This window comes from Coloeus monedula (genome assembly GCF_965178545.1).
Source record: "Coloeus monedula genome assembly, chromosome: 3".
Taxonomy (NCBI): Eukaryota; Metazoa; Chordata; class Aves; order Passeriformes; family Corvidae; genus Coloeus; species Coloeus monedula.
Genome location: NC_138783.1, coordinates 54,867,089 through 54,884,471, shown reverse-complemented (window position 1 = coordinate 54,884,471; position 17,383 = coordinate 54,867,089). Strand labels below are relative to the sequence as shown.

General features: G+C 43.7%; 1 protein-coding gene across 1 annotated transcript in view; it reads right to left on the bottom strand.

The window, feature by feature from the left end:
- Positions 1-12,808, bottom strand: part of KPNA3 (karyopherin subunit alpha 3) — a 49,368-nt gene extending 36,560 nt beyond the window's left edge. The window contains exon 1 of the mRNA XM_082277985.1: positions 12,611-12,808. Coding sequence (XP_082134111.1) covers positions 12,611-12,688 — 78 coding nt within the window. The 5' untranslated portion in view covers positions 12,689-12,808. The remainder of the gene's footprint in view (positions 1-12,610) is intronic.
- Between the last annotated feature and the right edge of the window lie 4,575 nt (positions 12,809-17,383).

Sequence of the window (17,383 nt, the reverse complement as noted above, 5' to 3'; positions counted from 1 at the left end):
CACAGAAAAAATAATCAAATGCTGCAACAGTAAATGGTATGAATTTTAATTTTAACTACTTTTAGCTATACCAATTGTGTCAGAAGGAAGATTAAAGCATAACCAGCATTTAACAACTAAAAATCTACCTAGCATTGTAACAAGATAGAGAGCTCAGTGTGGTGCTCATCCTGAGTATCCACCTCATTAAGTGGGATACCTCAGCAGTGTCATCTTTTAATCAACACATTTAGACCACTTCCACTACAACTTGAGCAAGCAAGTCCACAAAACATCAGAAATGAAGAGGCAAGAAACAGATGTTTATGTCCAACCAGCACATCAATACTGCCAGCTGCCCCACAACCAGCTAGCTGACTACCCCCACTCTCCTGCAGGCTGGCCAGCACATATCAGCCTCAAGCGAGCCCGTGGAAGTGGGAAAGCGAGGACCATCTTGACAAGACGAACACCACAGCCCAATGTCAGCTTTGGCTATTCTGTGGATACAAAAGTTATGTTTCCTAACCAACCTTAGTTAGTTAGAACTTTAGTAAGATGTGCACTTAATTCCTTTGAAAATTCAGCTGTTAAATGGAGAGAACAAAATCACTGACCAATTCTAATTTCTCTGCATCTAAACATCACTAAATTCTTTATTTCTGGTTTTGCCTCTCAGCATTACAGAAACAGGTCTCAGAAAATCAGAAGTTTGTGCATAGAGGAAAGAGCTACCCTGAACACATAGCTGGGTTAGTAAAGCAGCTTGATTAAACATACAGGGTACCCAAACACCTTAGCATTTACAAGTCAATTCTAGACAACTTCCACCTGCCCAACTAAAAGAAAAAAAGACAGTTGAGCTGTTGGAACTGGGCCAGTGGATTTAACTAATGCCTTCCCTCTTGCATATGAGCATATCCTAGAGTACAATTTATATACTTCACAACACAGGTGCCAGTGCAAGACAGTAAAAGGTGATGTTTGTATTGATGAAGTAAACACTGTTCTTGCCTAGAAACTGCTTTACTGGCCTTTTTTTCTTATTCCTTCCCTGACACCTTTCAACAGGTACAAAATACTGCAATGCACGTGAAAATGCAGAAGCCTCAGAAGCTGGGCTGGTTTGGGGCAGAAAAAACCCCCATCAAAATGCTTGTTTGTATACAATTGATGAGATGATTAAGATTGTCAGCTGCCTACCTTTGGTTAACATTAAAAGCTAAATATTCCTAATTTGCATAGGCATATAATTAGTATGTGTAAAGTTGAGACTTAAACTGATGATATTGTTCCACTTGTTCTGATAACAGCTGGCTTCAGATGAAAAGAGACAAAGGGACATTGACAGAAGGTGATACTGCTGTTCTACCTGTTCACACTTTCAAAGTGCATATAGCTTACTCCAAGAAGTGCAAGTATATCACAATATAGGATGAAGAATTCTGGGACTGCATCACAATGATGTGAATGCAACTACTTAATCACAACGGGAGGAATTAAAAACAATGATGCTCTGCACACCAATCCCATCTAGTTCTGTTGGACATACAAAAAGATTTGACATCCATGCCAAAGTAAACCAAATGTTTAGTCCAAATTAACCCTCCTAGCTAGGTTTATTCCCTTACTTACAATCATCATGAATTATTACCCATCTTTCCCCCCCTCCCACCAGTGTATGTTCTAGGCAGACTCTTCTTCCCCAAGCCCAATTTTGAGACTTACCTAATGACCAAGTGCTCCTAAACAAAGCTCCAAATTGTCCTTCTAAGAAAAAATGGGATTTTTTTTCAGGTTGTATAGACTACAAAGTTAGAAGAAGTTCACTTCTGGCTTTGTTATCACAGCTTACATTAAATTATGCTGACCCAGTTAAAAATGCAGGCAAGGGGCATGGACTCCACAATACAAGCAACAGATCTACCAAAGCAGCCAAACAAAATGTGTCAGTACCTTGATCTGATACTCCAAGACAGTTTTATTTCATTTGATTACTATTTCACCCAAAAGGTATTTGCTCCTCTGTTAGGTAAACATTCTATTATTTTGCAGAAGATATTAAAACTTAGTTGAGATTCTCTGTGTGCTGCAGAACCTTAATATTTTAAAGCTTCCTTTTGGCTTGTAACATTTAACACAGTACTAGGTACATTAGGAGCAGAGTGCAGTATTTATGCTACTGTATTTTATGTCATGATCTGTCTGGGACCTGTGTTCCTCAGGGTTAATAAAGACCACTGAAAGAAAACTAGTTTTTCTGCAGTTGGAGCTGCCACATTTTTTTAATCCCCAGTTTGGGGCCCCTAAAATTAAGCCCAGCTGCCTTCTGTTAACTAGTCTGTGGCAAGATAATTCAAGTATCTGAACCTGGCTAGCCTCAGCAAACTGGATGAATGAGAGATCTACCATAACTCTTTTACTTGGTGGTGGGTAATGACTCACTGAAGTCAGACTCTCATGCCAATATGGAAAGCCACAAACCTCCAATTATTACTGCTCATGATGCTGACTCACCTGAAAGCCCTGTGGAAGCAGACAGAGCTGCCCATCCACATTGTCTGCTTCTACTGCTCCAAAAGATCTTGGCAGAAAAGCAATTGCTATGTTTTATTTCTTACTAGCTCTTTTGTAAGGATATTCTTCGAGGTACTGATATCCTCTCTGCAATTGTTTAACCTCCATACTGAGCTACTACCAGCAAAGAAGAGAGAAGTGAGCACTCATGTTTTAATTCCCATATACCAATTACCCAGTTTATAAGTACAAACCTATCAAACAACCCTCAGCGGACTGGACTTAAAGCAAGTTAGTTGGCCGAATTCAACACAAATTGCACCAATACTGAAGGATACAAAGCTGTCTGGAATACAATCAACACTTTACCTGCTGGTTTGATAAAGAATAAAAGAGCTGGAATTCTCTATTCAACATCAAAACTCAAGGAAGGAATACAAAAATCTAGTAGATTTCCAGTTACTGCTATTGTGTGAATCAGGGACATTATATCCTGTCAAACGTTTTACAGCACTTCCATCCAGATGTAGATCTTAACACTGTTAATCACACCTTTACTGACACCAGACCAAAGACCAAAATGTACCCATTCAGGCTTCACCTGAAGGCAAAATGAAGTTTCTAGGTAATCCCATAGCATCCCAAAATAAACTCATCACTCAACAGCTGGTTGGCACAAACCAACCAGCAGACACCAACTAAGTCTAAGTACTACTTTTGTCCAGTGGCTCTAGAAGGCCAAGGAACCTGTCCACAGAATGTCCCAAAAAGCAGCGGCAATGCAGTCACCTGCCATGTCCGTTTTGACAACGGTCCACCTTGAAAAACTTGACTGCAGTGTTTGGTCATTTATGCTGCAGCCCAAAAGAAACTGACAGACACAGGAGGAGAAGAAAAACTTGATGCAGATATCTTTTGGAAAGAGAAGGGCATACTGAATTTTACAAAGATGCCAGCTCTACCTTATCTAAATATTGTAATATGCCAAATAAACACCAAGAATAGTGGATAAACAAGATAGTTTAATTACAACTGACTCCTATTCATACTTCTTTAGAAAGTTACAAGATTAAGGCTTCTTGACACATTAAATAGGTACAAGGATTTGAGATTTGGTAGTTTTATGTTACAGTAATCTGCTTTTGCCAGTACACATTTCTAAAAAGGCAATTACTTATTCTCCTATATCACATGAGCAGTGGAGTAAATGTTTTAGTTTCCTGGAAACAGAGGCTTAACCTGTCCTTGAGGGAAAACAAATCAAGTACCTACACAATTCCTTGGTCTCACCCAAGACATGATACCCCCTCTGTCCTCTCCCAAAGTTTCTAAGCGAGCATCCCTCCCATCCCCTTATCGAGCAGGGAAAAGTAGCAGACATGTCTAGGCAAGTGGAAAACCTGACTGCCACTCCAAAAGAGAAGGAAGCCCTTTTCCCTTCCATAGTCCAGAAGATTAGAAGAGTCTGAAGAGGAGTCTAGAAGATCAACTCAGGTATATCTTCATTTTTTTACTAATAGATGTTACCAGAAACCCAATCCACCACCTACTACCATATTTCACAGACAAAATACCATATTCACTTGTGTACAGGACATGAAAACAGCACAGCAAAATTAGGACTGTTCATGGTAACTAAGTGCAAACAACTGACTACAATTTCAATCTTTGGATCAACATAAAGATTGAAATACTTTTAAGTGTACAAACTTATATCAAATTGTAGATAACCACTTTCAAGAAATTCATTACAAAATTAAGTGTCTGCTCAGAAAGGCTTCACAGATTTCTGGCCAAACACCAGAAGACCAGACATTCTTAAGCTTGCCAAATATTTATACTAGTTTCCCTTAGAAAGAAAAAAAAAAACAACACAACAAACATACAAGGCTAAATACTAGCCAGATACCTTCTTGTGCAATCTATGTTTGAACAAAGACACTCCCTTTTCAGATACTTAAGCAGTCTTCAACTGTAATATCAAAGTACCTCAGACGATCATTCTATGAATCCATGATGTATTTATAAGCATCTCCCTGTGAAGTGGGTAAAAAAGTTTTGTTATTCCATCTATAAAATGGGAAAACAATTGCAATTTGCATACATTCACAGGGTGTCATGAAAAAAACCAACAAATCAACTCCCTAGAGAGCTAGGCTATATTCAACCACAGCAAGCTTTTTTTGGTATAATATTACACAGCTCAAATGAAATCAGATTTTCTTTGCTGTTTTTTGAAAGATATAATCAAAAGGCAAAAAAAGATTAAACATGTGCTAGCTGCCTAATTAAATCTATGAAGAGATCATTCTGCTCAAGATGCAAGAGAAAACAACAAACCCAGCTGACAACGCAGGAAGAAGATGGAGCATTAGGAATTAGAAAATACACTCTAGCAACATCCCACAATCTTATGAACCTTGTCAGCTGCCCTTTTGATTTAATCATTTCAGTATCATGAATTCTAGATGCTTCTACCTCACTTTTTAATGTGACATAGAATCAGTGTGCTTACATTACATGAACATTTTGGGTATCATACTTCTCTCCTTGAGGATTCCTTCAGTTTCTCCAAATTCCAATTTATATATCCTTCCATTAAAAAAAAGGTGCTGTCACATTGATTGTACATATCAGTGCTCCCTGAACATCTCTTCTTGTCTGGAAGGCTGCTCTTCAGTGCTGTTTGATCAGTGACAAGAACACTACATTCCTCTTGCACACCTGGTGAACAGTAGTTAACAGGATCCTGATGAATTGCAGCAGGGCTCTAATTTCAGGATCCTCTCCTGATGTGGAAAGCCTTCTGTATCTGGCTGAAAGTCAGACTTTTATTGCAGAGAAATCACTACCACTGACTTTGCATCTAGCATTACGTGTGTGCATGAAAAGAAGTTAGAGGCCCTGATGCCAAAAAGCTGCATGCAAAGACAGTATCTGCTGGTTAGGGTGACTTCAGTTACCTGAGCAAGACATGACAATGTCTCTCAGCAGAACTTCTCAACCTTCTGACTTACATTGTAGTTGACTAAGAAAAAGCAAGGACTAGGACTCCAAGAACTGCAAACCTGAAATCTGACACTGCACCTGGCCAGGAATCCCTTACTGCACCTCTGAAAACCTGGGCACAAGCCACCCTAGCACCCTCTGTCACTGACCACCTTCTCCTCACACAGATGAGCTCTATGTTCCACACCAGCAAGTCTGCAGTGGGGCTTGAACACTCAATAAAACACATCTCTATCAAGGCTTACAAGACTTGAAAGGAAGCTTTTTCTCCAAACTGATTTTGCAAATCACTTACTCTATATTACCACTTCCAAAGTCCACCTGTTACTGAATCTGACAATAACCAAGATTAAAAATGCTCAAGAAGAAGTCCTCAGCTGATGAGACATGACAGAGTATGAGGGAAATGAGTAATTCAGTAACAGGTGTTTGAATGAAGATGACACAAACTTGTCTCCTGTTCTGTAGCCACTACTACATTATATATTCCTATTTTCTACTTGCTGTATTTTTTACACACTAAATCAAGTTTAAAGCTGACTGCAACATTTGCTTAGCCTGAGAAAGGAAACAAGTGTCAGGTGACCCAGAAGAGCCTCCCCAGCAGATTTAATGGTGTTAATCTGATTGTGAAGGGATAACAATCCAACAGTTAAATACCACTAGACAAGATACACCTTCTCCCCTTCACACTGACCTCTTTGAGCCACCACTGGTCTTCTCCAGATGTGAAGGGCTGGCTCAGGAAGCTAAGGGAGCAGAAAATTAAAGAAACATGAAGAGCCTTGCAACTACTTCACCCCAAGGCACAGACAGTTCTGATGCAGGACCAACTTTTTGGAAGAAACCAGTGCTTTTGGCTACCGATGTCAAATTTTGTGAAATGGACTACAAAGTCCACTTTCTGCTATTATATTACTAATCAGGAATATCAATTCAGTATCAGAGTTTCCCACACCAGGTATTTTAGAAACAACTGACAGACTCTATTCTTGAAAAGATAAGAGATTTTGGATTTCTTTTTCATTTCAGATCAGGTCAGTTGACAATTTGCCTTTACTACTTGATGACACATGCCATTATTTACTAGTTCATTGCCTCCTCTAGCCTGTTATAAATTAGATGCCTCATTCCACTTCTAATCCCACAATAATTACAAATCTGATCACTTACTTGTAGTTGGTGCATCCTCCTAATTGCTGTCCTTTCATATAACACAGTTTTAGAGGACAAAACATCCTGCTTGGATATGTACTGGAACTGTACAAATATTACAAAAGCCTCAAAGAATTTATGTGAAAATTAAAGAGCTCTTTAAAACTAGTCTGTTACACTGCTACCATCTGTGACCAGACTTCGATATTCTACAAATTAAAAATCAATCCTTTCATAAAAAAAGCTTTAGAGATACCAGTGCCACTGCTGTAGTGTTAGAAATACACAAGAATTAAGAAAAACAAATTCTGTAATTACAGGAAGATTACCAGAGGCTTGATATGTCACAACAGCAAACAGCAATAACTGGGCCTCAATATAGCAAGCACAGATCTCAATCAGCTTATGAAGATTATGTTCATCACAAGATACCATCTCCAAACTGCATTCTCCACAGGTATTTTTGAAATAAACAATTATTTCCTAATGTATCTGTGCATTTAAATCTTTTAAAATGCAATGCATTCAATTGATTTTGAACCTCAATGAAAACACTACACAGTACACCTAAGTGGACTTATTAGGTGTTTGCCTTCTGCCACGAGTCACAAACATTTCACAGCATTGTACTATCTACATGCAGAATAAAGCTTGGAAAATTCTGGAGCAGTAGCAACCAAAGAGGCTTCCCACATCTGTATCTTACTTCCTACCCATGTAATTCTTTTCAAGGTACAAACATGCACACTTATATTCTCCCAAGAGTATATATACTGGGTTTAAAGGGTAACAAAGAAGCAGCTGGAGTTAGAAACTCCACATGAGAGTATCAGATCTTGTATTACATCCAGCTCCCAATAGGAAGTTACATGACACCTGTGTTTTCACTTTACCTACTGAGACTCAAGCCAGTGAGCCTCTTAAGACAGCAAAGCCCATAGTACCCTAAACCTACCTAAACCAGCTGTTAAAGCCCTACTCCATTCTGGCATCCTTTCCTCTGCCAAAGTGAAAGGCAGAGAGCCGATCAATCTGTATTGTGAAATCTTGAAAGAAACTGGATTGGCACACAAAGTAGTTGGGAGAAACAGGATTTCTGGGACTGCTACAACCCTTACTTGTTTCATGAAGCCTTGGAGGGGAGTACAGGGAGACAGCAAAAACTCAGTGCACAGAACAGCATCCAGCAATGAGCTGGCAGCAGCATGTCTGCTCATTCGCTAACACCGTGCAGGTATGGAACCTCCACTGCAAAGAGCCTTTGACAGTTGACAGGAACACAGCTTTAAGTCAACCTGTACCTTTTCCCAGATGCCCAGAGACTGCACAGATTTGGCCTCTCCCAGAATGATGTTCCTCTGCTTGCAAAAAAATTCATGGCAGCATGACAGAAAATTGGGAATGAATTCAAGCATCCTCAAAAACTAGATCCTCACTGTTAGCAATGCAGGAGCAGTAAATACACTGAATCTGCCAGAGCTGATGATGGAGATCTGGGCTAAGCCCAGTTTCTTCCTCTGCCTCATTTGGGGTGAGGATGCTGAAGGTACAGAATAAAATTTTATCCTTCAAAGTTCCTGATCCCAAAGGTGATACAGACTAAAAGGTGATACAATTGCCTGTAACTGGAGAAAAGACATCAGTGACCAGGACTTCTGAAGCTAAAAATCAAATAGAACAGGAGTAGGTGAAGGATGACAGCGTGGCTGTATTTCCTTTTGGCAAATAGTCCTCAACAAATTTCAGAAGGACAACCCTACAGACTAAGCAACAGAAGTTAAAGGACTTGTCTTCTTTTTACTTATGACTAGGTGTATGACAAGTATACGAACAGAAAAGTTTAATCCCAATCATTAAAGTGTTTTTACATAAAGTTATTCAGTTTATAATGCACTAACTCCTTACTAGGTTTTGGGTTTCTTTTTCTGGTTGGTTTGTTTTCTTTTGAATGAGTGCACATGGAGTTTTAATCTAGTATGAACTTTGCTAATTACATGACCACAGAGTCTCATTATATCACACACAAAAAACACCAGCAACTCATGCAGACAGCCCTACAAATTTTAACACCTCTGCTCACCAAGAATTTTTCCGCAGTTTTGGTCAGGGATGCTGACTAATCCTGACAGAAAGAAATGGGCTGATTGTTTGATCCATCACCTTCAACATCAGAACTGTGAGTCAACGAATGGGTGCCAGCTACTGTAATAGTAGCTCCTTCTAATCAAGATATTGAAGGAGTAAAGGCTAAGAAGGATGTTACTAAGCAAAGAATGAAGAACTGCAAAAATCAGAAGGTTCAAATTAGGTTTTCTAAAAGCTAGGCTAGCTTAGATATCAATATAAACAAATAAACACAGCAGTTACAACGGGTGTCACAAATTAAGTTATTGCAACTGTTTAATCTTGCCCTGTAAAGCCTCAACTGTACTGGAATAACCAGTGCTGGATATTTAGGGGGAAAAAAAAAAAATCATTGAGACTTAAGACTCATGTCCATAATCACACAGGAAAGCCTTCTCATTATATGTGCAACAATTTAAAAAGCTCTTTCACATCTCTGGAGTATATAGAAGGTTGTGAGGAGAGAACTGGCAGTTGTCTGTCCAGATGAAGCCATGAGTGTCTTGGCTCCTTACTGATCATCTCTGCAGGTTGAGTTTAACTTTGTCTGCTGCTAATCACATGTCAGTACCTATAAAAATAAAAAAATCTCACTAATAAAAGAAAGAACAGAAGCTTATATTAAGTGAAGAACACTTAATTTCTGGCATTTGATTTTGCTATTATCCTTTTTGAGGGCTAAATACTTTTTAGAAGTATTAATATCCCAAAATCAGAATTTCAGTTCAATATCAACAACTCTACCTTCCTAAGAGAGGAAGACAACAAAGAGGTATGGAACTTCCACCCAAACCTGAAACTAGAAAAAGGAGAATGAACCTGTGCAGGTCAAGGATTCAGAAGCTTCAACTTCTGCTCAGCAGATCTGTTCCCTTGCTCTTAGAAAAGTACAATGAGAAGTTGCATGGGGTACTGAGGTCTGTCATAACAAAATCCAAAAGTACTTACTCATCTTTTGTTTCCCTTAAAGTTGCATTAAGATAAAGCAAAGACAATTATACGGCCTAGCAAACCCAGTAATAAAATCTGAGTTAACTACAAATTAAAGGAGTAAGTATTTTGGTCTGCCAGAAGAGTCTGTACCCAGAGGGGATCAATAGTAACTCACAAGTACTTAACAGCAGCCAAAGGAAGATTACTAAAAAATGTGTTCAGGCCTGATGTGTTCAAAGGCAATGACTGTTTCCAGGCAGAAGGTGACTCAAGCGCCACTGTTTTCAAACTGAAGCTGAGAGCATACATCTTTGAGTATTTTCAATTTTCCAGAGGATATAATCTAGATATCAGACCATGACTTATTATGCCATCATTCTAAACACTTCATTTTTCTTTGGTGGAATTTGACAAAACGAGAAGATGTAGATCAATGCCAATGAAAGCACTGATGCCTCCTGCTTTCCAAAGCTGAGTACAGAAAATTGGAGGCAGGATCTCTATGTAAAACTCTTTATTGCAGCACAGGGAGAAAAACAAGTGTATTTAATTGCTGACAGTTGGGAATTAAGTATATTTGATGTAGAAAAGAAATACTTTGTAAAGAGCCAATAACTTTCACTACATAGAGATAATCTGTGCAATCAGCCGGTCAGTCTGTGTAACAGTTCCTCAAGAGAGGCACAGTAACTAATGGCAATTATATAGCTCTGCTGTGCTCATCCATTCTCCATTCTAAACTTAACTTACATTGTTTTACTTTTAGAGACTTAAGTCAGATAAAGTTTACTCCAGAAGGGTACTCCTAACACGAACTTTTAAATACCCTGATCAGAAAAGAGTCAAAAAGCAGCTTTAGTAGAAAATCTCAGACATTTAATACAAATTAAGTTGTTTTGAAAGACACTGAAACATTTCCAAACTTTAAATGACCCTAAATTCCATTTTAGCATATTTCCATGGGTATACAACTTTAAAATACCTCTGCATTTTATCTATTTGTTAGTGTAAAAGAAATATGTTACCTAGGTTTTAACCCTTTTCAAAAGCAGATATGACAGCTTTAACTACATTACCACTATTGGAGCTCTGCACCAGTCTCAGGCTCAGCCACAGAAAGGAAATCAGTCAGCACACTGGAGGACAACCCTAGGGATATACTTCTCCATAACAGCAAATACACTACTCCAAAATAATTACTCCCCTTCAGGGGAAAATGAGAGCTAAGCCACCTTAGCTGGTCTGGCAGAAGTAATCTCAGCAAAGCTTAGGCAGTCCATTCCCTCCTTCCTCCCCATGGAGGCAGATATTTAATTCCCCTAGACTTGGGCATGCTATAATGTAAGCAAGCATGGATGACAGATCAGTTCACACTAGGCATGAACATACCTAACCTTTCCCTGTTTAGAGCTCTGATGGATTCAGGCCAGTGACTGAGAAAGCAGCAACAAAGCTGGTAACCAATACAGAGAGATGAGACAAGGACAAAATGAATGAGGAGCAGCAGGAAGCGCCTCACTTGATGAGAAGGGGAAAAAGAAATGCACCACGCCCCCTCCTTACCCTGAGAAGCAACTGCTAAACAGAAGGTTGGGCAATTTTTAGTTACTTTCTAACATTTCCTAATGTTAGCCAGAAGCGTTGAAGTTATACTCTTTACATGCAGTATTTTCTGTGAGAAAGATTCACTGTTGCAGAGTTAAATAAAAATTAAAGACTACTTTACACTGTGAATGTCATCTTAAAGACACCACTGCTGCTAAGCCTGACCTGCATAAAATTGTCTCCACCCAAACAATAGCAGCCGAAGTGTGAATTCTGCTAAAATACAAAATGTGCTTTCAGAGGACTAAAATTCCAGTCTGCTGATTACAAAAGTTAAGTGATAAAATCAACAGAAGCATGGAAAACACCCTCAGGTGAAGTCAAAGTAATCTGACATATATTTAGGTTTTCACTCTAGCGAAGCCTAAGCCGATTTCAATCCTAGCCTGATTTCAGAGCTCACTCCCCCTTCCTTTCCTACTACAGAAACTTAAACACAAGATTTGGGATTTCCTCTTTCAACTGCGAGTAGAACTGAAGATGTCTCTGATAATGACACGCAGATTCGAAGACCTCTGGAACATCATTAGGGAATAAGCTTGCAATAACCCTGAAACTCTCAAATTCGGGGGAGTAAACTACTACCCCATTAGCTTTACCGAGCACCACACTCCTTCCCGATGCAGACGCAGACGCCCAGCAGACCATTACTGATGTGCCTACCAACATTTGAAAACAAAACACAAAAATTCAAAAGAAAAAAGGGGTTGATACGCGGTAGGACAGGAACAAAACGGGCCAGCACAGCACACTGCAACAAGGCTCACCAGAGCGTGGGAGCGGTCCCCGGCACCAGCACAAGCCTCCGCGTGCAGCAGCGGCATCGCGGGACGAGGGCAGGGCAGCCCCGAGCCCCGGCGGAAGGGCCGCCACCGCCCCGGGGGGCGGCACAAAAGGCCGCCGGCACCATTGTCCGAGGCCCCATCCGAGCCCACAGCCGGGGGGAAGGTGGCAGGACGGGGAGGCCGCCGGGGTGGGAGCGGGGAGCGCCGCAAGAGGAGAAGGTGCCGCATCCCGCCGGCCCTGCCCGGGCCCCGGCGAGCCGGGCAGGCGGCGGAGGGGCCCGCGGGCGGCCCGGCCGCGCCAACCCTTCCCCCCGCCGCCGCCTCCGCCCCCCGCCGGCCGCGCCCGCCCGCATGACGGCGAAGAAAAAAACCCCCCTCGGGCGCTCCCCCCGCCGCCTCCTCCCGCCGCGAGCGCGGCCCGGCCCGGCCCGGCCCCTCCTCTGGCGGCCGCCGGCGGAGGCGGAGGCCGGGCCCGGCCGGGACCCTGCCGGCCCCACACGCACCTCCGCGTCGCGGCCCTTGTTCTTGAAGCTCTTGATGCGGTGGCTCTCCAGGCCGGTGGCGGCGGCGTTCTCGGCCATGGCGGCTCCCGGCGACTCCTGCGAGGCGGCTCCGGCGGCTCCCGGCGGCGGCTCGCGCGAGGGGCGGAGGGAAGCGGGACGCGCTCCGTGACGAGCGCGAGGGGGGGAAACGGGCGGGAGGGGGGGGGGGGAACCGCTGGCGCGCGCGCGCCGTTGCTGAGTGACTGGGAGAGGGATGGGGGGGTGGAGAAGGGGGGGGTGCAAGCTCACGTGACGCGGCGGGCGGGCAGACGCCGTCCAATCGCGGCGCCGGTCTGCCGGCTCTGGTCCCGCCCCCCGCCCTGATCCCGCCCCCTGCCCGCATGGCATTCTGGGGCGTGTAGTCCCGGCGGACCGGAGCTCTGCACGTGGAGCGGTGGCTCGGCCGCGGGGTTCCAGCTCGATGCCGGGAGCTCGGGGGCTCCGGGAGACCTTCGGGGGCGGTGGGGAGGGCCTGAAGGTATTGTGCACACAGAATCGCGGAATGGGTCAGGTTGGAGAGCACCACAGTGGGACATTTGGTCCAATCTTCCTGCTCAAGCGGAGCGAGCCTATAGCACATGGCACAGGATTGTGTCCAAACGGTTCATGGTATCTCCAATACAGGAGCCTCCGCAGTCTCCTTTCCGGGCAAACTGTTCCAGTGTGTGGTCGCTTACACAGTAAAGAAGTTCTTCCTCATGTTCAGGTGGAGCTTCCTGTGTATCAGTTTCTGCCTGTTGTCTCTTGTCCCATTGCTCGGCACCACTGAGAAGAGCCTGGCTCCATCCTCTTGGCACCCTCCCTTCACTTACTCATAGACATTGATGAGATCTCTCAGTCGTGTCTTCTCAAGGCTGAACAGGCCCAGCTACTTCAGCCTTTCCTCACAGGAGAGATGCTCTGGGCCCTTCATCATCTTTATCGCCCTACGCTGGACCTGCTCCAGGAGCTCCCTGTCTCTCTTGTGCTGAGGAGCCCAGAACTGGACACAGCACTCCAGATGTGGCCTCAGCAGGGCTGAGCAGAGCGGCAGGATCACCTCTCTCAACCTGCTGGCAATGCTCTTCCTGATGCGTCCCAGGATTACACTGATCTTGTTAGCTGTGGGTTCGTCCCCCCTAATGCACTCTGGGGTGACCCCGCTGGCACAGCTCATGCACAAAGTGACCTCAGGCAGCTCTGCCAGCCAAGGCTGTGTCGTGGGTCTGCTCTGCATCTCCCTCTGCTCCTCATGACTGCACTAACATTGCTGTATACCTGGGAAATGCTGCACAACAAGCACCTAACAAATCCAGATGTTTCGGGAAGCCTCGAATCCCCTTTGGTGAGTCTGCCATGCAAGCACGCCCTACCTGGAAAAAGCAAATCCAGCGCTTTGCCGACATGCCCTTCATACCACAAGTGCAAGTGGCAGCTGGGGTGTTGTACCTACTGTAATGCAGAGCACAAAGGGGCTCTGCCCAACAAATTGTCCTCAAACTGTCAAAATTATTGCACTGCCACTCCCCATGTGCAGCTCTGGGGGTGTTTGGACAGCGTGCAGACAGACCCAGCACCTCCAGATCAGTGGTAGCCTGGGCACATGAGTTTGGGTCAAATACACTGCCTTGAAGTCAAACCTGGAATTTTCGTGGTAGAAAAGAGGATGTATGTGGGTGGTGTAGTTGTAGACAGTGGTAAGCAGTGATCTAACACCTTGCATAAAGCAGAGTATTATCCAAGAATACCAAAACCCCAAAATAATGAGAACACGTAACGTTCAAATTTACCTCATCTTATACCACATCAGGTTCTGCAACAGATCCTTATAGCTATATATAAGTTTTTCACAAACCTCTTTCAGAGTCTCTCCCTCTAATTGACAGCTCAGCTTCTTATTTGCCTTCTCCCAACCCCTCTTTGGATCATTCAAGTGACTGTAACTTGTATCATTCAACTGAGCTGTACTTCACAGCTCTGGCCAAACAAGGCTTGCAGCCTGATGGAGATGAGTAAAAATCTGGAAGACTAACGCTCTTCCTCACCGTCATTGAGCTGCGTGCCAAACGTGGCGGATCAATATAGCATTTCCATCTCTCTCGTTTCCAAGTAGTTTCCAACACACTTTCCTCCGTGCCTTTTCCCAACAGCTTTATCTGCATGTGCTGCACCATTGTTGCTAGGAGTGGAAGAGAAGGAGCCAGAAGCAGGGAAAGCCAAAAAGGCACAACCGATGTGGCCAGTGTTTGTCAGAGATGGCTTCTAGGCTCTGTCACTTGCACATTTGAAGAAAAATTTGCTCCAGCTCTCTATCTGTCTTCAGGAGAGCTCCTAAAGCAGATTCAGCAGCTGACAACTTTGTTTTACCCCCCAAGGAAGGTGGCTGTAGCTGCCAGCTGTGGCTGACTCAGGCCTGGTAGGACAGCAGAGCAATGCTGATGTGATCCCTGCTAGGCAGGGCTGTTGCAGTTCTCCTCTGGAGGAGTTGCTCACCATTACCTTGAACAAAAGATTATTGTTCAGCACCACTTGGCAGGCGTAATCTGAGAGGTAAAAGGAAAACTTGCAACAAGAAAATCAAGTGTCTCCAGGTTGGAATAACTCAATTTACCAATCCTTAAATCTACCCATTCCACTAGGTAGGATTTATAGATTCAGTGGTTTTTTCTTTCCCATTTCTTCCTTGATATAAGCCTTTCAGAGTTTGTATAGTGCATTTCATTAGTCCAAACAGACACTCAGGAATTGAACACCTCTTAGACAGAGCTATGTGGAAGTTTGCTTGGCTCTACTTCCTGAATAAAGCTTTGTGGTGAAGCTCTTGACTTGGTAATTGAAGTTGCGTGTACTCAGAGAAAACATTTTGGTGCAGTTAAGCAAATACTGCTTTTTGGCACTGTAATTAACAGACACTACTAAAATATAATGAATGAGTACTTTGCTACTTTGAAAACAGAACAAACCATGTGGACCTGAGTGGCCGTTCTTCATCACCATATGAGTTTCATATCAATGTGTTCTCGTTGCCAAGACCTGCAAGATAAGTGTCAGGGCCATGAGCACATTTAAAGGATTCACTGACCCTGAGCAGCCTCCCCATACTCCATTTCAGCCCTTTGCCCCAGTGATGCTGCAATGGTGCCAGTCTCAAGCTCCACTGCAGCCCTGGCCCAAATGTGGGGGGCTGGTGTCCTGGCTGGGAGATGGGAAAGGGTGAAGAGGAGCAAAAGCAGGTGGTTAGGACCACCAAGGTCTGTGGGTGCCTTCAGCGCTCTAACATAAACTCTGTAGCTTAAAGAGCTGTGAGGAGGAAAGATCTTTCATAATTCAAAGATATGGGGCAATAAGAACTTTTCAGGTGTCCCATTACTGAACAGAGTTAAGCAGTGCTTGCTTCTGGGATGACCTGTTGGCTTCAGCAAAACTGGATAAGCCCAATTAATATTGCTATATTTTGGGAAGTGCATGTGGTTGGCTCAGGAATCCACCTCCAGTATCAGAGTCAGAGGCCACTCATCCTGTGGTAGGTAGTCACTTGTTCTTTTGCAGTCAGTGATTTTGTCTGTATCCACCAGACAATAGATCTGAAGAAAACCAGCATGTAAAAAAAATGTAATGAACCTGAGTCGCATTATTGCTGGCAATCCCTCCAAGAAGGATTGGGGAGGTTTAGGTGCACTGCTTTAAGATTCAGTCCCACCCTACTAATGGATGTTAGAAGGCGAGGCAGGAGAGACAAGTAAAACATGTGTCAGCTGCTTGGTCTGTGTTCACAGCCATCAGCAGCTGAACCCAAGACCTTTGGGGTAGAAGAGGTATGGATGCCTCCCCAGCAGAGTAGCAGGGTGGCTGGCAAGGTGGGATCATCTTGAAACACTGCTGCTCACTTTGCTACAAACCACATGGCAAGAACAGTCTGTAAATCATGCCACTTGTAATCACAGGAAAGTGCAAGGATTGCTACTTAAGTTTAAGCCATTACCTGAAGCACCCATGGGTCTCATGCCTTGCTTGCCCACTTCAAAATGGGATACCTGAGCACCTCTGACCTGGAATGCACGACAGCTGTAACCACGTATTACCACTGGCACACCGGAGCGACAGAAAGCCTTTTTGCCCTACAAAATCTGCGCTGTTCATGTGCTCTCTAGCTCTCAGCAGATGTTAACCTTCATGCCTTGCCTTCTAGTACCTCTAGAGACAGCATGACTGGTGCAGGCTCAGACCCTTGCATGGCTGGGGTCCCTGCCCAGACCCTCTGTGGCTGTCCCACCGTACGTACAGCTCTCCAGCAACTGGCTGAGCAGCGTCTCGTCGGGTGTTGCTCTCTTACAATAAGGGATGAGTAATGCATAAAGTAAATTAAAGCAACGCCTCATCTTCCCTTAAGGTACATGTATTGTTTTGGTGAGACCATTAATGCGTGTTTGCAGTTCTCTCCATCACTGAGGTAAAAAATTTGTCTTCATAGGGAAAGAGTTATGTTCTTACCTCATTGTAACTAAGGCTTAGTGATGACTGTGAGCTAAATCCTGGTAGGCACTCCAGCTTTGTCAAAGGCTGCCAACAAGTGCCATATGAGCTAAGAGGTAATGTGCACTCCAGGAGAGGTGAGACAGATCCACTGAAGAGCCCGTGGTAAGTTGCTATGTAGAAAGATCCACAACCCCCAGGTCAGGAAACCCCTAATCTGAAAATAACTGAAACACTGGGAAAGTGTTGGGGGGAGCATCACTTTTTTTCTTGTTCTTATGC